This window comes from Pipistrellus kuhlii, unplaced genomic scaffold (genome assembly GCF_014108245.1).
Source record: "Pipistrellus kuhlii isolate mPipKuh1 unplaced genomic scaffold, mPipKuh1.p scaffold_m20_p_7, whole genome shotgun sequence".
Classification (NCBI taxonomy): Eukaryota; Metazoa; Chordata; class Mammalia; order Chiroptera; family Vespertilionidae; genus Pipistrellus; species Pipistrellus kuhlii.
In genome coordinates, this window is record NW_023425573.1 from 22561527 (window position 1) to 22585546 (window position 24020).

At 40.9% G+C, this 24020-nt stretch overlaps 1 protein-coding gene across 3 annotated transcripts in view; it reads right to left on the reverse strand.

Moving 5' to 3' along the window:
- COL4A4 (collagen type IV alpha 4 chain) overlaps positions 1–24020 on the reverse strand; it is a 106978-nt gene that overhangs the window by 27549 nt on the left and 55409 nt on the right. For all 3 annotated transcript variants that reach the window (XM_045575351.1, XM_036422016.2, XM_045575352.1), the window contains 15 exons: positions 23552–23641; positions 22414–22577; positions 20535–20607; positions 19216–19322; positions 17064–17247; positions 15670–15738; positions 13886–13993; positions 13217–13435; positions 10917–11078; positions 9679–9849; positions 8899–9042; positions 5964–6071; positions 4953–5134; positions 4069–4132; positions 1751–1825 (listed from right to left, as the gene is read on the reverse strand). In XM_045575351.1, the coding sequence (XP_045431307.1) occupies positions 1751–1825; positions 4069–4132; positions 4953–5134; positions 5964–6071; positions 8899–9042; positions 9679–9849; positions 10917–11078; positions 13217–13435; positions 13886–13993; positions 15670–15738; positions 17064–17247; positions 19216–19322; positions 20535–20607; positions 22414–22577; positions 23552–23641 (1920 nt within the window). The remainder of the gene's footprint in view (positions 1–1750; positions 1826–4068; positions 4133–4952; positions 5135–5963; positions 6072–8898; positions 9043–9678; positions 9850–10916; positions 11079–13216; positions 13436–13885; positions 13994–15669; positions 15739–17063; positions 17248–19215; positions 19323–20534; positions 20608–22413; positions 22578–23551; positions 23642–24020) is intronic.

Here is a 24020-nt window from a genome sequence, read left to right on the forward strand (position 1 = left end):
TCTTCAGGGTTCACATAAAGGTACAAGTAAATGCCAAAACCTGTTTGGCTCAGTGGATAGATGTCAGCCTGCAGACTGGTTCGATTCCGGTCAAGGGCACGTACATTGGTTGCGGATACATCCCCAGTGGGAGGTGTGCAGGAGGCATTTGATCGATGTTTCTCTCTCATCAATGTTTCTAGCTCTCTATCCCTCTCCTTTCCTCTCTATAAAAAAAAAAATTCAATAAAATATATTAAAAAAAGATGCCAATAAGTGTAGAAAAATCTCTTAATGCTTTGCTGACTGGTGATGATAGTGACAATGACATTTTACATTTGTGTAGCAATTTTCAGTTTACAAATTGTTCTCCAAAAATCTCATTTGATCCTCTGAGTGATCCTACAGTTGAGTATTGGGCCAATTTACAGGTGAGGACACTGAGCTCAGAGATGATAAGCAATTTGCCAAGACCCCCATGCACAGTAATAATAAGGGTGACTTTGAACCACTAATTTTCCTTCCTGAGACCTCTCACTCTGGCACTTGTTAAGAACCCTCATAGCGCCAACCTTGAAACTATTTTCTTCTCCAAATGTACCCTTAGGCTATACCTTTCCGTTAAAATATGTATTTGACCATGTCAGAGGTGAAAGACCCACATGAAAGAGAGTGGGAGATGCAACCATTGCAATTGTTAGTTTTTCTGTTAGACTTCCATTTGAGCAATCATGCACATAACAACCAAGAAATAAAATTTCCCATAAACTTCTGTTCAGATGTTCTTTCTATTCCATGTTCTATGGAATAAGCATGGCTATTGCCAGAGAGAATTTCAAGCTAGTGCATAGAAGAATTAAAATTAAATACTTTTATTTACAAGGTACCCATGTACATACAAATCTGGCTTCCAACCTGTCCACTGTCATTATGCTGACAGTGGACAGGTTATGTAATCAATCATCTATGATGGACCTTGTTCTTTCCATGCAATGGATATCCTTGTGGGTGCATCTTTGTACACTTGTCAGATGGATGACTTAAGATAAATGCCTATGGAAGAATGACTAAGTCGAAGAGCATGCATCTTCTGTCAGCTGCAGGTCATCGATTGTATTATAGTCAACCACAGCCTCCTGGACTGGAGGGCAAGAACTCACTAGTCTGTCAGTTCAGAGGCATTGTACATCAGTTGTTACTGACAAAGCAGGTACTATTTTGAAGAACTTAGATTTGTCACTGGTGATGAGGTTTTAGATTTTTTGGGTTTGTTTTTTAGTAAATTAGGTATTTCCTAAATAAGTGATTTTGGTGATATATTAGCAATGGCAGGTCTCACTGGCATTCACATACACTTTTCTAAGTAGGAAAGAAAGGGCTGAATGAGAACCTGCAGCTGTACTCAGTGTGAGTGGTTATTGCTGATGTATCATTTTAATTAGAGAAACTGCAAACTGGTCCAAGTTTTCATTGCTTTCAATAATCATTGTCAAAATCTGGGCATGCCTGATTGTATTGTCATGTCAATATCATTGGTCCTGGGAACCACGGTTAAAAAAGATTGTGAGTCCCTGGGGTATAATCCTAATGTCCTTCTCAGCCAGGGATACGATGCTGTGTTTGTACATAATCCTTCTGACATGTGTCTTAGTGGCAAAGGAGGAAGAAAATACTAACATAATCATCGCTGAGTCAGAGGATAAAGTAATCATTCTAGCTTTCAAACCAAATATATTCTTTCTGGTTTAATAAGAAAAATATGTAGCTATACCTGGACATCCAGGGCTGCCTGGCTCACCCTTTGGACCGGGTGGGCCAAACTGATTTGCAGGATCCCCTTTGTTTCCTATAATCAAACGCACATAACATTATTTGAGAGAATTTAATTTTGTCTCATACAAGTAACTTAATAACTTCTATGACATTTGTCTTTATAGTGTATCTTCAAATGTTGCATGGAAGGATTTTTGAAAAAAAGTTATTTCTTTTTCTACATAAGAATAAATGGAAACATAGATGAAAGATGTATTTAAACATACACACACAATTTTATAATTGATAACAATCATGGGAAACTATAAATCTTAATAAGTTTAAATTTTTAAATTCCCTAAGATAGTTTCAAATGTAGGCATCTATTTAAGAAAGGCGCTCTCCCAGCTGACACTACTCATAATGGTGGCTAATTACTTGAACAGTAGGTATCTGGCCCTTCCTTGGTCTGCCAATCTTTCCTTGAGAAGTTGTATTAAAAAGTGAGGATTTGAAGTAGTTACTATTGAGGAAGAAAGCAAAAAGATGTTCATAATGTAGATTATCATAATACCCTGATGTATCGATAGAGCATGTTGGAAGGCAATCAGACATTTCCGGAAAAGATACCAAATAGAGAGTGATGAAAATCAGATGGTAGGCAGGTAAGTGAAAAACTGACTATGAAGAATGACAGGAAAGTATCAAGAGAGAACCATGACTTGCTAAGGCCCCGGGTCTGTTAGCTTCTGGTTTCCTCTCTGGGCTCCATGAGACACCTTTCGCTCCTGGTACCTGAGCGCATTTCATAACATAATACAAGCATGAAGGAAATAAGAAGCAGGCTTGTACTTTGAGAGACATAAAGGGACTATAATATAATAAATTGACAGGGAAATAGAAGAGGAGTGAGCTCTGAATCCTGAAGCTATAAAATGTCAAAAGTTAAATATGAAAATTTCCCTTTTCGTAACAATTTCCAAAGAAGAGAGCTATATTATTCTTTCTGAATAAATGTGTGCGCGGCCTGTTTTCACAACTATGATCACATTCTTTATGTAGTGTCTGTCAAAGGGTAAAGCATGTATCATTGGAATAAAGGAAAATATTTTAGGTGGTTTAATAATTAGTATTTTACATTTTAAAGGTGTGTTTTTAACTGTATTAAAATAAAATCTAACTGCATATAAAACCTCTGAATTCATAGAGAGTAGGGTGTAAAAAGTGAATCATTTTAAAGTAGATTTTAAAATACATTAATCCAATGGTTTAGAAAAAATACTAAGTGTAGAAAAACAGTAAGAAATATTAAAGGTTTTATACAAACACTAGAGGCCCGATGCATGAAATTCATACAAGGGGCTTGGCCTTCGCAGCCCGATGTAGCCTTGGCCGGAACTCACAGCCCTGGCTTCTTCCAGAAGGTCATCGGGATGGTTGTTTTGCTGTTCGGTCTAATTAGCGAATTAGCTCTTTATTATATAGGATTGCGATGTAAGATAGCCTGATTTCTGTTTATTTGCTTGTTTCTATGGAGAAAGGGTTAATTAACTCTCTCTCTAAAGACATTTTTGAGATTGGGTCAACTTTCTATTTCTGTTTCCTGGAAACATGACAAAAGTAGAATGTATATTGGGTTACAAGGCACACGGTGAACTAAGGCCTTTAGCCTGTATTGTAAGTAAAGTTTTATTGGCATTTAGCCATGACACTGTGTATTGTCTTTGGCTGCTTTTATTCACAGTCAAGCAGTGTGACAGAGACCACAAACTGAAAATAGGTATTATCTGGCCCTTTGAAAAATATGTATTTGCTGACCCTTGACTTATGGTAGAACATCACCCAGTTGTACATTACCTGTGGCTCAGAAATTCTTAAGTGAACTATTAACACCTGGTGGGAAGTCATGGCTTTGGCCTTTGTGTGCTGTGGCTCTTGTAATGAGACTCTAAAAGCTATACCTGTGGAGGCCTTCGAGGGGTCCTGGGCTTCGCAGCCAAGGGTACAGTGTGCACCCATGTGGATTCAGTCTCCTTGAACTTGAGCTGTCACTCATAGAACTGCAGTTTTCGCAAGGACAGCTGCAAGGACTCCCCTGAGGGGAAAGCCTGGTGTGCCCTGCAGGCTTGCTTTCTATCTGATACTCTCAGATCTGGATAACAACTGTGGACAGCTTGGGTTTGAGTGTTTGACTACTATTATAAGAAGAGTTTGAAAAGAACCCCTGAGTATTGCAGTTTGTTTGACTATGTGTTGCTTTTATGCAAAAGGTGATGGCTCCCAATGTTACTATGGACTATGAGATTAATGGCTAGATGCTGTATTTCCAAACCATACCTTTAGGTCCTCTCGTTCCATCAATTCCTGGAAGTCCAGGGGTCCCTGGATAACCCGGATCACCCTGATAAATTAATGAAACAGAACTAAAACCTTAATTTGGCTTCACACACAAATGATGCAGGCATGATATGATCCAGCTATAATTATCCATAACCGATTTGGTGCTTATAATTTGCAGTGGCAAAGAAATTTGGAAATGCATTATAGGCATACTACTACATATATCTAGTTTTCAAAAGTTGATAAAACTCATCCAGAATTGGAGGTATCAGTACCAACAGGTAGTAGTAATTCTCTATACTTGATTGCAAAACAGTAACTGACTCACATAACTTGAGTTTTAAGTTTTAAATGAACAAGTTGACACTAAATAAAATATAATTAGAAATCATCTCATACCCAAAACTTTAAAGCCTAATTTATTCCCAGAGATGGGTAACAAATTATACATTTTAGAGTTGTGATGTAGGCTATTATACGTATTGTACCTCCTGGTTTCTCAGGGGGTATTTTATTCATAATTATAAGGGCCAAGCCACAGCAAAATCTCTAATATCTGCAATTGTATATGAAATAATTTCTCAGATGACTCTTTAGTACACAAGTAGTCATGAGGTGACTCTCTATGGCCTGTTATAACTATGCCAGCGTTAGTAGGTGGGGTAAGTGACTTGGTCACCTATGTCGTGGGAACCAGGCATTGGTCAGAAACCATAGTTACATCGTGGCCTTCAGGAAGTCTCCATTCTTCCCTTGACCAAACCATTAATTGTGAAAACCAGTGAAAGGGCTATTTTGTCCACTAGCAAATTGTGACTCATCGGCATCCTGAGAGTAGAAGGTTTTATTATTGCTTTCCTCCCAAAACAGCAGCCGCTTACCTGATCACCTGGAAATCCCGGAAAACCAATGATCCCTCTGAGCCCAGGGGAGCCCGGAGGGCCTGGGGCTCCAGGAGGCCCTGGCTGCCCATCTCTACCAGGCTCTCCTCTGTGAAGCCCCGGTGGCCCGGGTCTTCCTGGCTCCCCTCTTCTCCCCGGCATCCCAGGATGGCCTTGATCACCTGGTGGAGTTAGAAGTGTTAGGCCCAATTCAGAGGAATTCTTGGACTAGGATGGGGGTCTTGGTCCTACTTTTAGGAGATGAAGCCAAAGGGTTTGAGAATCCCAATTCCTGCCCTAAATCACAGCGTGATGGCTTCTGGTTTCAGCAACCTGCCTGTGAAAAAAGCTGCCCAGGAACAGCCCCACGATGTCCCAGGTACCAGCACGCACGATCATTTGCGCCAATAAACTCATTTTACAAACGAAGAATTTACTCTGAGAAGTTAAAGCATTTGTCCCTAACAACTAGGTAAGGTGAGAGCCAAGGCAAGAACGCGGGTCGCATGCATATTAAATCTGAATTTAGGAAAGAGAACCCAAATATGGAGGTCAAAGTCCTTGCTGCGTGCTGGTTCTGAGGCCAGCAGCACGGGGCAGGCAGTGCTGGTTAGAAAGGTGGATTTGGCCCAGCCTTGCTGATTCAAAATGTGCCTTTTACAAAAGCATCCCAGATGATTCATATGAACATTAAAATATAAGAAGCGCTGATAAAAATGACTGGGACAATCTCTGTGCTCTTCATTTTAATACCAAAAACAGTGGTACTCTAACCCTGGAACAATATGTTATATGTATCTCAGGATTGATACTACTTTGGAATATCCAAATCTATAAATACATATGAACTTCAGCTAAGTTCTAGCATTAAATTCACTAGTGCACATGAATGTCTACAAAACAACCTTTCCTAGTCTCAGTGTTACTGGGAAAGTTGCCTAATAGATATGCTTGCTTGAACAATCTGTGAAGTTAACTTATTTGATAGGGTTCAAAAAAATGAATGTTTACCTTCTTCTCCTGGGGCTCCATCATCTCCAGGAGGTCCAGGATCCCCGGGTTTCCCTTTCTTGGTAATTATAGCCATTTCTCCTTCATCTCCTGGGGGTCCTCTCTCTCCTTTGGATATTCATTATGCAAAAGCAAAACAAACAAGCACCACACGTGTGAGACCTCCTTTGTCACTTCACATCCCGTTTGCAAATCCCCACTTAATCTACTAAACTGCATTCATGTTTACAGACTGCACAGGAGCACCGCTACTGGTTGATTTCCTGAAGGACTGGCCATGCCTTTTACATTTGTCTCCCAACTGGTCCAGTACCAGGGTCTGGTGGGCAATGAGTGCTCAGTGAGGGTTTGCCGAATTCAACCAGGCTGGTCTGTTTTCGGTGAAAAAAGACAGGCTTGCAAAATTCCAGGTCTAAAATATGGCTCTTTATCCTGTAAAATGTGAATTGCCCATCTCATATTTTCCAGTTCCCTATCTTCCCCTTCCTAGCCACCCTCTATTATTTTCTTCACATTAAGAGAACAGACTCTTACCTTAATGTGGTTCTCCACATAGAGAATTCCAAAAAGTAAGAAAGGCAAATGATAGATCTGCCTGATGTTAATAAACACTGTCCATTGTAAAGTGCATCAGAGTGGGCTCCTACCAGCTTGGTGAGGACCAATTATTAACAATTCAAGAATTTTGGAAGCTTTAAATCAGCCATGCTGGGACTATTTATGCCACAGCGGGAGTACTTATGCCATGAGATCAGCAATCACTGCAAGTCATGGCATTTGTTTTCAATTTTAGTCTGGAGAGCCAGTTTATCAGCACATCACTAGCATTCACATAATTGTTCACTTTTTTAGTGGGATAATTGTGTAGCATGACAGCATAGCAAACACCACTCAATCTCAGCTAGCAAAGACTGATTCTGATTCCCTGATTCTGCATAAATAATTTATAGGCTAATAAAACAAAAATAATAGCAGATTCAATCAACTGAGAAATAAAAATAAGTTTTGAATGCACTATGAGGCTTTAAGATGTTTACCTCATTGCTGAAAATTGACAAGTATTCATTCTCAACACTGGGAATGAAATGGTACCTTCCCTCATTGCAGAGTCAAGGCTAGAGATGAAAGTAAATATTCAACATGGAAGGAAGCATTTAAACCAGTGATCTCAAAGTTTTTTATTTTTATACCAATAAAAACTTTTTTATTTTTCAATTACAGTTGACATTCAATATTTTTGTATTGAAAACTCTTACTTTAAATGAAACCCAGGGAAGACTAACTCAGAACTGGACAAAAGTGAACTTCCATTTCAAGGCTGCAAACTCCAGCCCCAGGGCCAGATCCTGCCTGCTGCCAGTTTTTATACAATTCATGAGCTATGATCAGTGTTTACACTTTTAAATAATTGGAAGAAAAACTCCAAAACAAGAATAACAGTTTCTGCCATGTGAAAATTAAGTGAAGTTCAACTTTCTGTTTCTATAAATAAAGTTTTATTAGAACACAGATTGTTGATTTTTTTTAGATGTTGTCTCTGACTTTTTCATGTCTCCAAAGTTCAGTTGAAGAGTTACAACAGAGAACATACTACCTATAAAACCTAAAATATTTATATCTGCTTCTTTACAAAAAAAGGTTATTTTATTTGTGAAAGAATTGAAACAGAATCTGGGCGCCAAGAGCCTGCCAAGGTGAGAAGGCTCCAATAAGGTTTAATCTTCAGAATTTTTAGGGAACTCAGAAAACTAAACAAAAGGAAGATAAACAATCCAATAAAAAAAAAATGGGTAAAGGACCTAAATAGACACTTTTTGAAAGAGGACAGACAGAAGGCCAAGAGACATATGAAAACATGCTCAAAGTCACTAATCATCTGAGAGATGCAAATCAAAATGACAATGCGGTACCATCTCACACCTGTCAGAATGGCTATCATCAACAAATCAACAAACAACAAGTGCTGGAGAGGATGCGGAGAAAAAGGAACTGCTGGTGGGGATGCAGCCACTGTGGAGAATAGTATGGAGTTTCCTCAAAAAATTAACAATGGAACTTCCATTAGACCCAGTAATCCCACTTCTAGGAATATATCCCAAGAAAACAGAAATACCAATCAGAAAGGATATATGCACCCCTATGTTCATAGCAGCACAATTCACCATAGCTAAGATTTGGAAACAGCCTAAATGCCCATCAACAGATGAGTGGATTAGAAAACTGGTTCATCTGTCTACACAATGAATACTATGCTGCTGTAAAAAAGAAGGAATTCTTACCATTTGTGACAGCATGGATGGAACTGGAGAGTATTATGCTAAGCAAAATAAGCCAGTCAGAGATAAATATCACATGATCTCACTCATTTGAGGAATATAATGAACAACGTAAACTGATTATCAAAAATAGAACCAGTCATAGAAGCATCGAACAGACTGTCCGAGCTATGAGGGAAGGTGGGGGGTTAAGGGGTAAGATATCAACCAAAGGATTTGTATACGTGCATATAAATATAACCAAAGGAAACAGACTGGGGGTGGGGGGCTGTGAGGGCATATCCGGGGTGGGGGGAGGTTGCTGGGGAGAGGTCAATTGGGGAGGTGGGGGAGGAGATTATGTAACACTTTAAACAATAAAAAAAAATTAAAAACATGAGACAGTTCTTTGAAAAACAATAGCTATAATTCAAAGCACTTGTTCATTTTTCTTCTATTAGTAAAGCAATTAATTTGCCGAGTTTAATGTAATAAGATTGAGAGGGAAGGAAAATGAATTTTGTTTGAAATTTTAAAACCAGCACCACAGAATCAAGAGGAAGAGGGGGAATCCACTGCAGGAGAGTCACATTTTGGTTTTCAGAGGTTATATTCATGGACGGTGATCAGACATCAGAAGCAAACCTGTGCTGCCTGCCCGTGCTGTTCACTGCCTTTACCTTTGGCACCACTCGCTCCCTGGTCTCCCAGGGCGCCAGGCCAGCCCTTCTCTCCGACTTCTCCCTTTCTGCCAGGGTGTCCCTTGGGGCCAGGCTTCCCTCTCTCTCCTGGAAAACCAGGCTTGCCAGGCAGCCCCTGAGGTCCTGATGAAATAAAAGCATGAATGTTTAAGAAAACGTTTCAAAGGCTAGTGTGGTTCCTAGATCTGCATTCCCAATGTCCACCCGATGCACACTCCCACCTGACTCTGAGTTTGCATTGAAGGTGAGCAGCCATGATTAGCCTCACTCTGTGTAATAACTGGACTCTCCCACACCACAGATCTCAAGTCTAGGCCTTCCTACAGGTCTGCTGGGTGGGTATGCCACAAGGTCCTGACTGCTCTTTACCTGGGCTACTTCTCAAGGTGATGTTTGCAGTGAACAACCTTGATGTATGATCCCAGAATAGGTTCAGAGAACTGTGTGAGGGATGGGGCTGGAGAGAGGGGGGGATCCATCCAACATAGAAGCATATAAGCCTTGACCCTACAATTTACTGGTTCTACCCAGTTCATTGGGCAGAAGGGTTAATGGGTTCTGTGACCCCTATCTATCCAAACATCCTACTACTGGAAATATCAATACAGAGGATAAGAAGAAGGGAGATATCCCCAAGGGCAGGGCAAAGTGGGGCTCATTTAACAGAACATTCTATAGCGTGGTCACACCTAACAGGCTTCACTTGGCAGTGGGTTTCAGGTTTATAAAATGAGGAAATAATTAAAAAGTGCTACCCACCCTTGGGGCCTGGAAGACCAGGTAGCCCATCATCCCCAAAGGGGCCTGGAATTCCTGGCGGTCCTAGCGGTCCATCTTTCCCTGGCCTTCCGGGGTCTCCTGGGAGGCCCTTCATCCCAGCTGGTCCAGGAGGTCCCATATCTCCTCGCTGTCCTTTCCAACCTGGGGCACCTGAGACAAAGCACAGAAACCACAATGTAGGACAACTGTAAAGTGGCTTCACACATAGGCAGGGCAGTCATGGTAGCTTAAATTGCATATCTATGGCCAAGGAAACGAAAGTGAAACCGTTTTTATCAGCTAAAATAAAACTAGCAACTCTCCATCATTCTACAATTATGGTTTTTTTTTATCTGGCTGTTCTAAAAGGAAGGACAGGAATATTTCAAATATTTATTAAAGAAATAGTTCCCAATAAGGAGCATGAGTGAATATTATAAAAAGTTTTGTATGGGAAATGGATAGGGGTTGAAAACCAAAATGTAATCTGTATGTAGTCTTGGGGGTAGATAACTTGCCAGGTCCTTCCAGAAGCTATGACCCAACAAGTTTTGATCAGGATGTTAACTGAGAATTGTAGAAATCAGAGCAACATTACCTGATATTACTGGTGCTAGAAATAAAGCTAAGGCGGCAGGTTGTGCCTCAGTCTCCTGTGGATCCTAAGAGAGGGCACCTTCCTGCATTCGGGTAAACGCAATAGGATTTACATAACAGGTGGCAGTCTGAATCATGAAATGAAGATCATATTGGAGATAGCCCCTAGAACCTTGTTGAGAGACACTCTTTCTCCAGTCTCTTCCAGTTCCTACAGGTCTTGTTGGGTGGGTATGCCAAGGACACAAGGACCTGACTGCTCTTGACCTGGGCTACTTCTCGAGGTTATGTTTGCAGTGAACAACCCTGATGCACAAGATAGCACCTCTCCCAGTGCAGAAAACGGGTTGCTCAGGCATGTAAAGCAGTGGTTCCCCAGGCTCAGAGCTTCTCTCAGGTACTGCAATCAGCTCTGTGCGTGGCATCTATCTAGCGCCTCTTATGTCGCTGCCGAGAGACTTGGGTGAGGTGGGAAATGACACAAGCCAACAGGAAGCTCATGCTACGTTCTATGCTGTGAATAATGAAGCTCTTTCTCTCTTACCCAGAGGGCTTGCTTCTTCCAGCTTCTGTGAAAGAGCAACAGCAAGCCAGCTAAAGGCCCAGGCCTTTCACAGTCCTTGACACTTGCTGACACTTACCTGGACTGCCAGGAGCCCCGGGGAGTCCTGGTTGCCCTGGTGATCCGGGGGCGCCTCTTTCACAGGAATGGCCAGGTGGACCAGGGACACCTGGAAACCCAGGACTTCCCTCTCTGCCTTTTGGGCCTTTGAGACCCGGGAATCCGGGCATGCCAGCTGACCCTGCAATGAATGGTACAATCCATCTGTGACACTCATGGCATAAAATGACATAGATGGCCTAGCAGAGTTCATCTGTACCCATCAGTACCAGAAGCCAGCATTTTGATCCTGGCTCTGTGCTCAAATGAGTTAAATCTCTGAATAAATTTTCTTTTCATAGAACATGAGCTCCAAAGAAATGGAAAACTGTGCATGGCTAAAAGAGTTACTTGATAAGGTTATATGGATGGCAAAGAAGTTGTTTATGCAAATTGAAAAACCACAGGATTCTTCCTGATTTTAATTAACCTCTAACATTGCAGCAGGCTTCACACCAAAACTCCACAATGCTTACAAACCCAATTTGCACTGTAACAATTTGCATTTCGTAATATATTTCATCACTTGAGCTCTCAAATTTCAATTTATTGAAAAGGCAGTGCCATAATCTTCAGAGAGAAAAACAAACCCCCTATAATTCCACAGCCCAACCAAAAAAACTTAATTTATTTTTCCATGTTTTCTTTACATTTTGTTCAGATGTTTACATTTTTAAAGTAGTAGTCACAATGCACAATCAATTGTTAGATTATTTTACATTGCATATCAATCTGCAAATGTTTTCCATTTTGTTGTAATCTTTACAAATATAATTTTAATTATTAATGCTAATAGGTAATAATATTTCTTTTTTTGAGTGTGTGTGTGTGTGTGTCTATGCTACTTAACTCTCTTGTGAATACTACTACAGATGACCCTTGAACAACTCAGATTTGAATTATAAGGTCAGTTTACAAACATATTTTATCTCAATAAGTACTATAAGTGTATTTTCTCTTTCTTATGATTTTTATAGTAGCATTTTCTTTTCTCCAGTTTACTTTATTGTATGAATATAGTATATAATGCATAAATATATATAAGATATAAAATCTGTGTTAATTGATTCTTTATGTTATCAATAAGGCTTCCAGTCAAGAGTAGGTTATTAGTAGTGAAGTTTGGGAGAGTCAAAGGTTATGTATTGATTTTTTACTGTACAAATATGTGTGTGTGTGTGTGTGTGTGTGTGTGTGTGTGAAGTTTGGGAGAGTCAAAGGTTATGTATTGATTTTTTACTGTACAAATATGTGTATATGTGTGTGTGTGTGTGTCGTGGGAGGCAGTATCCCTAACTCCAGCATTGTTCAAGGATCAACCATACAAGAATATTTTTATATTAACCTTCATATTCTGTTGAACACTGTCTGAGATACATTTTCGAAAGTGAGATAGTGGGATTATCAGGGTAAAATTATTTTCATTGACTCACATAATGTGTTGTTACTTTTCAATTGATCGGATTTTTGTATATGAGTATTTTGCCTTACAAACTACCAAGTAGTGAGCTCCCTAATAACACAGAATGTAGCTTACTCCCCTGTCTTCCCACATGCCCTATCTTGGGTACCTAACAAATGCTAGCTCGACCAGAGCAATGTTTGTTAGTTTGGTCTGCCAGGGCCCCACTGGGCCACCGCTCTCCCAGGAGCCTTCCCAGACTCCTGCCCACACTGCTCCTCCCCTAAGCTGCTCTCCCTCTTCCCTCATCCAGTTTGTCCTGCTCTCTTTCAACCGGGCACTGGCAGCAGGCAGACCACACAGCCCCTATTCCTTGGCACTGTCCAGAGCCCAGAGCAGACAGAGAGTCCAGTAGCTGCTAAATCTAACTAGGTTGACTGAGCCACAGTGAGCTTCGCTGGACTTAAAAACAACTGATAGCTGAAACGGGTTTGACTCGTTGGATAAAGTGTCGGCCTGTGGACTGAAAGGTCCCAGGTTCCATTCCAGTCAAGGGCATGAACCTTGGTTGCGGGCACATCCCCAGTAGGGGTGTGCAAGAGGCAGCTGATCGATGATTCTCTCTCATCGATGTTTCTAGCTCTCTATCCCTCTCTCTTCCTCTCTGTAAAAAATCAATTAAAAAAAAAAAACACAAAAAAAACCCTGATAATGTAAAGGCAACAAATGAAATGTAACCATCTCCCAATAGGAGGGAAGATGCTTGGGTGACATTTTCATATTCCCGATTTCTAAGGCAAGATCATCTAACTGCTTTTCCGTGATTGGTTCCAGAGCTGAGCTGGAGGTGTAGACACAGGGACGAAGCAGCCTCATACCTGCAGGCCCCGGATGTCCTGGGTCGCCCCGGAGGCCTTTTAACCCTGGCATTCCCGTGAGCCCCCTCTTTCCTGGGGGCCCTGGGGGGCCATACGCAGGGTCTCCGGGGACTCCTTTCTGACCACTTGCTCCAGGTGGACCAGGAGAGCCTGGGGGCCCGACGGGAGAGACACCCCTCTCACCCTCAATACCTGGATCACCTGGGTCACCACGGAGACCTATGGAACAAAAATGGTTTCAACTGTTAAATGCAAAAACGTAGAACCTATGCTGTATCATCTACTGCTTTGATGAAAACATATTTCTAAAACATACAAAGGTACTTATTTAATAGATATTGTTTTTACAATCTTTTCCAGGGACATTTATTGTAATTTTGTAATTCCTAAAAGTCAATGATGTCTCCCCAATTGCTTGCAGTCTCTAGCAAATTGTCTTTCTGGACTGAGCAGTTTTCACACTGTCATAGACCAGTAATGGCCTATCACTCCTGCTTCAAGTGAAAGAAGCCCTGAGAACCCACAAAAGTATCATGAAACACAGCTAAGGGCTCAGTGTATCAACAAAAACCATTCCCCCCTCCTCCAGGGATCTCGGGGCCATTTCCTTACTAAGATCGTCCAGTTTTAGAAGTATATGACATTTCTAAGGAAAAGCACTTCCCTTACCAGGTGGACCAGGTATTTTCGATATTCCGGGTCTGCCAGGCCGACCTTTTTGCCCAACAAAACACCTAGGCCCAGGAGCACCCCGAGGACCTGGAAATCCTTTTGGACCTAAATGATAACAAAGAAACATGGACTCCATAAGACACACATCAAGTGAGAACCAAATAAGGTGATTTCTACTTGATGGCAGTGGAGATGTGGACTAGCCTGGGTGACAGAACTATTTTACAAATCACCTGCTCTGAACAAGTATTTTGTAGGCAGTGATTGTGCTAAGATACGTTCTCAGAGGCCGAACCGTGGAGGATTCTTCTGAAAGCCTTTGGGGCAAGCACCACCCTTCAGATGAACCTTTTGGTACCTTCCCCTGCTGGGTCTCAAGTACAAATATGCACGCACATCTGTCCTTGTGGGGGGACAGGCAATGGCCCGTGTGTCCTGATAAGAAGACCCCAGAGTAAAGGCCAAATCTATTCCCTGCATCTTACTGCTTTTGCCCTTGAGTGAAGTATAATCCAAAAGCACCTGCAAAAGGAACTGAGGGTTTTTTTTGTGTGTGTGTTTTTTTAACCTCTTGTGATTTCCTACTAGGAGATATCTCAGCTAAAATAACTTACAAACCATGAACAAGTTTGTGTTCACTTCCCTTGAGATGAAAGCTGCTGAAAGTAATCATTAACTTTTTTTTAATCCATCTATGACAAGGCATCAGTAAATGTGAAAATGAATGCTCAATCAGTCAACCAGCAATGCTTCTCTCCACTGATGCAGAGTTATTCTTCCCCACCCTGGCCCTTGACTTGTGCTGGGTGGAGTGTCATTTACCCTCTTTGATCTGTGCCTTGGTCCTATGACTTGGCTTTGGCCAATAGGATATTAACAACCATGAAGCAATGAGAGGAGTGAATTCTGCCTATAAAGCTGGGCTGCCCTCTTGCATTTCTGCAACCACAGAGACGAGCACATGCTGGCCCCACAGTGACCTGATGTCACAGACCTGAACCTGGACTAGAGCCAGGGACCAAGCCAATAGACACAATCACAGATCAGCTGGGCCCCATCCACCTGCACACTCATAACAGAGAAAATAAATATCTGTTGTTGTAGCCCACTAGATTTTGAAGTTGTTATAAAACACTATTCTGACAAAAGCTATTGGCTATAGAGAGCAATAAAGAGTCATTCATCATTTCACCTTTAAATATCTTTTGTTATGTAGGACAAGTAGCTGTGCTAATGCTCAATGAATCAATTTAAGTGAATTCTGAGTAAATATAAGAGAATTATACATTTATATAGACTTGGGGTCTAATTTAGCTATAAAGCAGTGATTGATTCAAATGAAGGATTTCATAAAAGTGCAATCACGGATGTAGGTATGTGCATTATTCATGCTGCTTCTGGTCAAATTGGGGTTTCTTATAAAGCAGAATAGAATAACACTTGTAATCAGTAAGTGAATGATCATTTTTGACTCTTGGGACATGGGATAAGGAAGAAGACAACGTTTTAATTCTCTCAAAGGGCAAGCATTTTACTAGTAATTGGTGTGTGATTGAATCAAGGTAAATTTTGTTGCTCAGATATGAATACGCACCTGCCATCTGCCCAAACCAGCAGAATAGAGACCCAATGTGAATGACTATAAATGCTGTTTTCCCATAGACCCTCAAATCCTTGCAATAATTTTAGAAATTTGCCTTTGGATTTTCTTTTGGTTTGTCTACCTTGCCAGGACTTTATTCTGGAGAAGGTGTAAAATAATAACATCTCATTGATCATACCTGGAGGTCCATCAAAACCCGGAGGGCCTGGTCTCCCAGGGTAGCTGACGTTACAAGCAATTGTATCACCTGGGGAAAAACGGTAGTATTCACATCATTGGTAGTTCAAGACATGGTAAATCTCAATGAGTTTGGTCAATATATTTCTCATAGAGTGTATGTAGAATTCAAAGGAAAAGCCACAAAAAGATCATAGTTATTTCAAATTTCTAGCAAACCTGCCTTCAAATCTGAACAGTTAATAAAAATAGGGGAACTAAGAAAATATTGATTCCAAGAAGGACCCGTTTTAATAACATAGAATAAATATTGGATTTATAGGTCCATTGATGTCGAATACCATGAAATCAGAAGCTTTGTGAATCATGAAATCACAACCAGCACCACCCATGCTAAGTTCAGAAGACTTGGCTCCTAGTTTGAGTGTGGCGGGGATTGTGCAAATAAAGCGACTGGGCAGGATATTAATAACAGCTATCATGTCATGAGGGCTGCTGTGGGTCAGGTGCTTCAAATAGGCAGTCTCTTGTTTTTCTAATGGCCTTGCAATGTGGTTATTGTCATCCCCCATTTTAATCAGTGAGGAAGATAAGACTCCAAGCTTGAGCATCTGTGACATCCCTTTTTTAAATTGGGATGCTGCTCTTTTATCATAGAAACAATATCTCATAATATGTTATTTCACATGCTCTCAACTCAAAAACATATGAGATGAATAAAGATAATGTTCTATTTTGATGAGCCCCAGACCATGATTTTAAATCTTATTGAATTCCAAGGTATTTGCCTTTCTATGTTGTCAAATCAAGGACCAAAGATATCAGTTTCTTCTGAAATTCCCATTTAACAATGTAGCCCAATGTATATGTACATATTACAAAGAAAAAAATCTTAAATATTTTCCAACCTTTTAAAAAGTTTCCAGCTATAATACTGCAGATCATTTTATTGTTTGGAATTTACAAAACAGTCAGATATATTTAAAATCCTTTCTTTTTTCTTCCTGGAATGCTTACAAATGGGTTTTCAGGGACAATGTGTGTGTGTGTGTGTGTGTGTGTGTGTGTGTGTGTTTTGTTTTGTTTTTAATGAAACTCTGCCTTATCTCAAAATATTATAAAAATAGATATTTTGAATATGGTCAGACTGAGAAATGAAAGGCAACTTTCATATGCCAAACAAAAGAACAAAGACATCTTAGCATTTTAAGGATTTAAGTACTGATTGTGCTGTAATGCTTTTATTTGCTTGACACTATTCAAGATCTGAACAGTAGCTTGATGGCATTTTACTCAGCAGTTCTGCCATAGCTATAATAACTTTGCCTGGAAGAGAGGCCCACTTTCGCTCCTGGGATTTCACTTGACACTGTCACACAAAGTGTTCAAAATTACCTTTCGGACCCTTCACACCATCAGGGCCCCTCTCGCCTGGGCAGCCTGGGTCTCCTGGTTGCCCCCTTTGTCCCGGTGGACCAGGAAATCCCAGTCCTGGAGGCCCCCTAGGTCCTTCTCTGCCAGGGGGGCCTGGCAGTCCAGGAGCTCCTTCATCACCTCGGCCTGCGTCTTCATGATCCCCCTGGGAATGTTCGCATCACAAATCAGTTACCAAGCCAAGAACTCAGAGTAGTCATTGTCATAGGCTGATGAAACATACGCAGGAAGCTCACAATTCCAGGAGAAAGGGACTCAACAGCAAATGGAATTTAAATTGATCAACTTAGATTCTTCTTAATAGTTTATATACATATACACGTGATTGGGGTGGGGGGGTGTCTTATGCCTCAAACACGAAGAGTTATGTGGTTGTGACATCTTGAAATCAGAATAAGAAATTTTATATAGAACCTCTCTTTATTTTAAGTATAATGAAATATAGAAATAAGTAAATTAATGGAAGTAGTAGGCTTGGGAATTGTATAAGTTCTTATATATTTGAAATAGTTCTCCTGCACTCTTATGAGAAGACAGTTTAGTGATAGTTTCCATCACCCTCCAGGTCTGTGGATAAAAGGCTGACAAATCCTTTCCCCTCCTGCATAAGAATTTGACCTTCGGCCGAAACCGGTTTGGCTCAGTGGTAGAGCGTCGGTCTGCGGACTGAAAGGTCCCGGGTTCGATTCCGGTCAAGGGCATGTACGTTGGTTGCGGGCACATCCCCGGTGGGAAGTGTGCAGGAGGCAGCTGGTCGATGTTTCTCTCTCATCGACGTTTCTAGCTCTTTATCTCTCTCCCTTCCTCTCTGTAAAAAATCAATAAAATATATTAAAAAAAAAAAAAAAAGAATTTGACCTTCGGTTAACTGTCTAGTTCTGTTTCTCTGGAAACTACATAAAAATTGCATGTCAGCTACATTACTAGGCAACCTTAATTATGGTAAAATCAAACTCAGATTGCAACATTTGCATCTGGTCTGGAAGAATTGGAAAGATCCTGAGTGGTGGCTCCTGTAACTGCCAAGTTCCTTGTGGGGGTCCCTGCAAGCTGTGCTGTGGAGATAACAGCCCTCATGGAGAACAAAGCCTTCAAGTCAGGGCTGCTCATACATATGCCACATGTGGCTCTCATCTCCTTCAACCCAACAGAATGCCCGGCTGCAAGGATTCTCACTCACAAGAAATGCCTGACCCTGTCCTACTGGCAAGTTGATGGTCCTGTCTTCAATCCTTTCAAATAGTCTGGTCTCTCTGAATGAGCTCCTATAAAATCAGAACATGGATTTTCTCTATTACAACACAGACTGGTGGGAGTATCACATGTTTTAGAATAAAGCAACTAGACTTTTCATTCTTATTTAGCCTACTTGATAGATAGATGTCCTTAGTAACATACTCTAAACCTCCATTTCCTTACTGTAAAACTGTAAGAAAAACTTACATATTTAAAACTAGAGAGATAATTGCTCTTCAGAAGACTACTGTGATGAGTAAAAATCTAGCACACTTTCTGTGACACTGTAAGCATTAAAAATACCTCATATGCCCAAGATATTTTAAATTCCAAAGCATTGAAAAATATCTTACAGCCTTTTCTTATGAACTTCATTACCTATACATGGCTTCCACCTAAAACATGACTGGAAAATGCAGAAATATCATTTATCGATGGATTTTCCATCAGCCAATAAACTAGTCAGTAGATTTGCACTAGTTTATCCTTTTATGCTTGCTACTTCACCAGGGGACAGAACTCAAGATAATTTTCAAGACCTGTGCTTTATCCTTCACCTGATAAAGACAGCTGAACAAGTCTCAAATCAGTAGGGGCTTTGAAGATACAAGGGGGAAAACTACCATAATAATGACACAAAGACTAGAGACAAAAAGTCTTGTTATGACTGAAATGTTACACAAGATTCTAGACCATTTGCCATGATGCCATACCTTTTGGAACAATCATCTTTTTGTGGAAATGAATCAAAGGCGTCTCTGATTTCCAGCATATTAACATTTTACTGAGGTATAGCTTTTTAAATTGAGAAGAGGAAAACAGATTTATCGTGCCCATGTAAGAAAATGAAAATCGATAGCAGAATAATTATACATACTGGAGGTCCTGGATCCCCTTTTGCTCCATCATGTCCATCCCAACCATCTTGTCCCTGCTGCCCGGGAAATCCTGGGGGCCCATCGGGACCTCTTTCTCCTTTGCGCCCTGGGAACAAAAGCCACAAAGATATTCAAGCCTTTATCAGAAGTGGGTGAAGTAGAAGAAGACTTGGGACTAAAGATAAAAGCTTGACCTTGGCTCTGTGTGAGCTGGTAGAGATTCCCCTGAGTGTCCCAGTTGACTAAGTCACACAAAATCAACTGTGCAAACTTCAGAGGGGAGAATGACAATTGCCAAACTATTGAATCTTCTATTTGGGAAACGTCCCTCTTCCCATTTAGAGAAGGAGGTACTGTATGAAGATGCCAATCACAACAGCACCTTCCCCTGCTTGTGTGATGTCAAACATGGTCCTCTATCTCCTGGCCATCAGGAACGGAGAGATGATCCATGGACACTTGCTCCAGGCTAGTCCAATCCTTCCTGAATTTTTTTTTTTTCTTCTAACTAGAGTAGAGAAGGTAGATCTCTCTTTCGTATCTGGTTGTTAAGAATTTGGAGCTGCCTGGGACTTTACCCTTAGCCTAGAGAAAGCTAATCTTGGGGAGGGTGTAAATGGCGTATTTCATTAAATATGCAAGGTGCAGGAAGAAGGGTCTCCTATGCAGTTTTCTTATGCAAACCCCACATCTAACCTTCAAATTTTGTTTAATTAGCCAATAAATTACTTTTTAAAATATATATTTTTATTGATTTCAGAGAGGAAGGGACAGGGAAGAGAGAATGTGAGTGAATTATTGATCAGCTGCCTCCTGCACACCCCCTACTGGGAGTTGAGCCCACAACCTGGGCATATGCCCTTGACCAGAATCAAACCCAGAACTCTTCAGTTCACAGGCCAACACTCTATTATTCACTGAGCCAAACCAGGTAGGATAACAATAAATTACTTTTTCTTCTTAAAATACTTCTAGCTGGATTTCTGTCACAGCCAAAATACTCTTGATTATTAGAGGATAATACAATGCAGTGACTAAACACTGGGCACATTAAAGGAGGGCTGTTTCAAACCCAAGTACACAACAATAAAGAGTTGAAAATATGACTAAAGGAGCACTTATGTTTTCAGATAAGAGACAGAGGATTTGAAGTTCAACATTCACATGACTTTGTGAAGGACAGAGAGTATTTTTTAAGAAATCTCAATAATCCTAAATTTGGTTAAAGAATCTATCTGTGGTCACAGGGGAAATTATTGCAGGAGGGTGGTTCATATTTAATTCATAAGATGGCAGTTAAGTGATCAACGAGGCTCACCTTTAACTCTTGATACAGCCATGTCTCCCTTTTCTCCTTTGTTGCCAGGTGGTCCTGGGGCACCAGGTTTTCCCTTGGTAAAAAAATCATAGCAACGGGTCAGTTTAATTGTGAGGGGTCAAAGATTACGCACATTTGTGTGTCTCTAATCTCTCTCTTCTTTCCTTCGAATCACCTATTCTGGATTCTAGTTTGGCACATTTGATCACATCCTCTTCCTTGACTTATGAGGTGGGTCCTACCTTACAAAATTAAGGTTCTCAAATTTCATGTAAAAGCTAGTAGATCTGAATAAGGTCTATACCTGAGTTGATAGAAATTTGTTTGTTTCCTGGTCTTGACAATGCACTAGGGCATTGGCTGGCAAACCGCTGTGCGCAAGCCACATGCAGCTCTTTGGCCCCTTGAGTGTTCTAATGCCACTTCTTCAAAATAGACTCGCCCAGGCTGAAAACCGACTTCTGCGTATGGACCACGAAGTTTCAATCGCTCTGCACATGCGTGCCCACACATGGTATTTTGTGGAAGAGCCACACTCAAGGACACAGCAATTAAAGACTGCCCTGCCTTCATGGCCCTGAGACTCTAGGGAAACAAATGTTGAATCTAAAAAATACCTGGGGCAGAGGGGTTCCCAGCCACTTTGGGATCAAGAGCTGCTCTTTACAATTCTAAGACCTGAGATCACTAAACGCATGTGTTAACACAACAAAATCCCAGCAGCAACAAAAATGTCTTCTCTGCAAGGAGGGGAAGGAGGGCTGTCTCCAGCCTCCAGGGGAGAGTCCCAGGGGCAGTGATTTTATTCTGAGGGACAGCTGAAAGGCTATGCCTCCATCTGAGTCATTGCAATGGTCAGCAAATGAGAGCCATTTTGAGATACACCTCATCCACTCTCTGGCACTAAATATCACATAAACTCTGACAATGCCAAGATTATATCTCCAGCTTCTACCTCTGATCTGAATCCTCAACTTGATTATCAAACCCCTTGCCTACTCAGCATCTCCACTTGGTTGCCCACTAAGCATCTCAAATGTAAAATGTCTCCATTGATACTGTTTCCTTTCACGAAGCCACGCCTGCTCCTCACATTGTCTTCGACATCTTAGCTTCATCCTTTATGTCTCTTTTTCTCATGTACCATGTCCAGTCTAACAGCCAACCTGTTAGCTCTACCTTCAAAATATATCCAGAATCTGACCACTTTCCCCCGCCCGTGTGCTGTATGTACTATCATGTTAATCTCTGTTCTATCATACTGCACCAGGATGGTTGCCACAATCCACCTACTTCTTCCCTTGTCCCCTGCAGTCTGTTTTTAACAGAGCCACAAGGATGATCCATTGGAAATCAATGTCACATTATGTCTTTCTTTTCTTAAAATTTAACACTGGCTGTTCTGTGTTATCCAGAGTAAATACTCAAATCCAACCCACTCACAAAGCCCATGCTCAGCAACCCTCCTATCCTCCAGCCACTTCTTTGACTTCCTCTCCTTCTGCTCTTCCTTTCATTCTCTCCACTCAAGCCACACCAGATGGTGTTGCCCTTTATCGCCACCTGCCATACTGTATATTTATGCATCAGTATGTTACTAGTATATAGTGTATGTCCTTCCAACAGAGTAGAGGCCCCTCTGCATCCCCAGCACCTACAATAATATCTAGAACATAGTAGGTGCTCAATAAATATGAATTAAATGGATGGATGGGTGGATGGATAGATGAATGAATGAATGAATGAATGAATGAATACAGATGATTTGGGGGGATTGATATATTTAAAGGTTCAAAACAAAATATAATAGAATCAGGTCCTGCTGAATTCTATATGACCCTTTTAACTAGAAAGATTGTTACTGGTAAGAATTACTCACTGGTGGCCCTGGAGATCCTTCAGCACCAGGGAGGCCTGGGTGACCTCTTCCTCCAGGCCACCCAGGGAGCCCCAGGTCTCCCTTACTCCCCTGCCTCCCAGGAAGTCCTGGAGGGCCTGGCGAGCCTATGGGACCAGGCTTGCAGGCGCAGAGCCCTTCATTTCCTAGACAAAGGATAAAAGGCAGCTTTGTCATATTCCTGAATAAAATCCCAATAAAGGCTTTAAAATACAAAACAAATCGTGAAGATAAAAAGAGTCTAATGTGCATAATTCTTTTAGCAGAACTGATAAGGTGTGCTATGGGGCATGGGCATGGGAGGGGAGTGTACCTAGGTATGGGCTAAATGGGGTGGATATATCACTTCTATACAAATGGGGTATTTTGAATCTTAATAAAGTCACCCTGATGAATTCTAGGGTAAAAGCTGATGTCCAATTCTAATTACAAAACTTTAATAATAAGAAAGCTTCTTTTTTTAAAAAAAAGTTTGTCTCTTATTTGGTTCCTATGGGGGGAAAGGTCTTTTGGTTGATTCCTGTTAAAGAATCAACAACAGAAATTCAGTTACAGCATAAACCCTGAACATTTAAAGAAGCAAAAGAAAATGTGAAGAGGGATTACATTGACTGCACTGAACATTACAATTGATAACTCACTACAATGTAATTATTAGGACTTCTAATCTCAAAATAAGTGTCTTTATAATAGTCAAACTCCTCAGCTCTCATACCCACCTGACTCAGGTGGGCAAAAAGGCACCAAACAACTCAGGGCAGAGAAACAGAGCCATATGCACTTGATGTGTCTGGGGAATAGGGGTCCCACAGAGGGAAACTAAAGATCAATACTGTTCTTTCTCTGCTTCTTTAAAGGAATCAAGAGGATTTCATGGAAAAACTATTACTTTGAGGAAAATTTCCTGGTAAGTCTCTCCTTTATTCTCTAAGATATTAGGGGCTGACTTTTCGGAAAGCTCTAATCACAGGATGAGCATATAATGACGTGGACTATTTACCAGGGATAACTAAGGGCAGTAACAAATCTAACTGAAATGCCACATTGTATGCGTGGTAAGTGCCTCGCAATCCTGCACTTGCTGTTGCTTCTGGGAATGCTACCTTTGCAGCATACTTGCCTTTTTCTCCTTTTGAGCCTCTTCTTCCTGGAGGACCCATTTTGCCTTTTGGTCCTTGTGGTCCAGGGTGTCCAACACTACAATATATAACTTTACAGTGCGAAAGGGGATGGGCAGAGAGAATCACACAGTTTTATGAATGTCTCCTACAGGCCAAGTTAGGAGTGTCTCTTGCACTCACATCTTCCCCTCAGCACATTCTTTCTTTCATTTCTTTTGATTCTTTCTCTTTGATATAAGAATAGACATATAATTGTCACAGTATGTTCTGCCACCATAACCTTTGGTAAAGTCACACTAATCTCAGCACTAATTAGTGGATTGCAGAGCAAGGCAATGGACAACAACAAAACAAACAAAACACTAAAGTAAGTGTATCACAAGGATCTATTTCCCTTCATTAGGTAATCAATAATTACCTAATGAAGAAAGCATGAATCAGACCTTGTGAAAAGAAAACTTAGGAGAT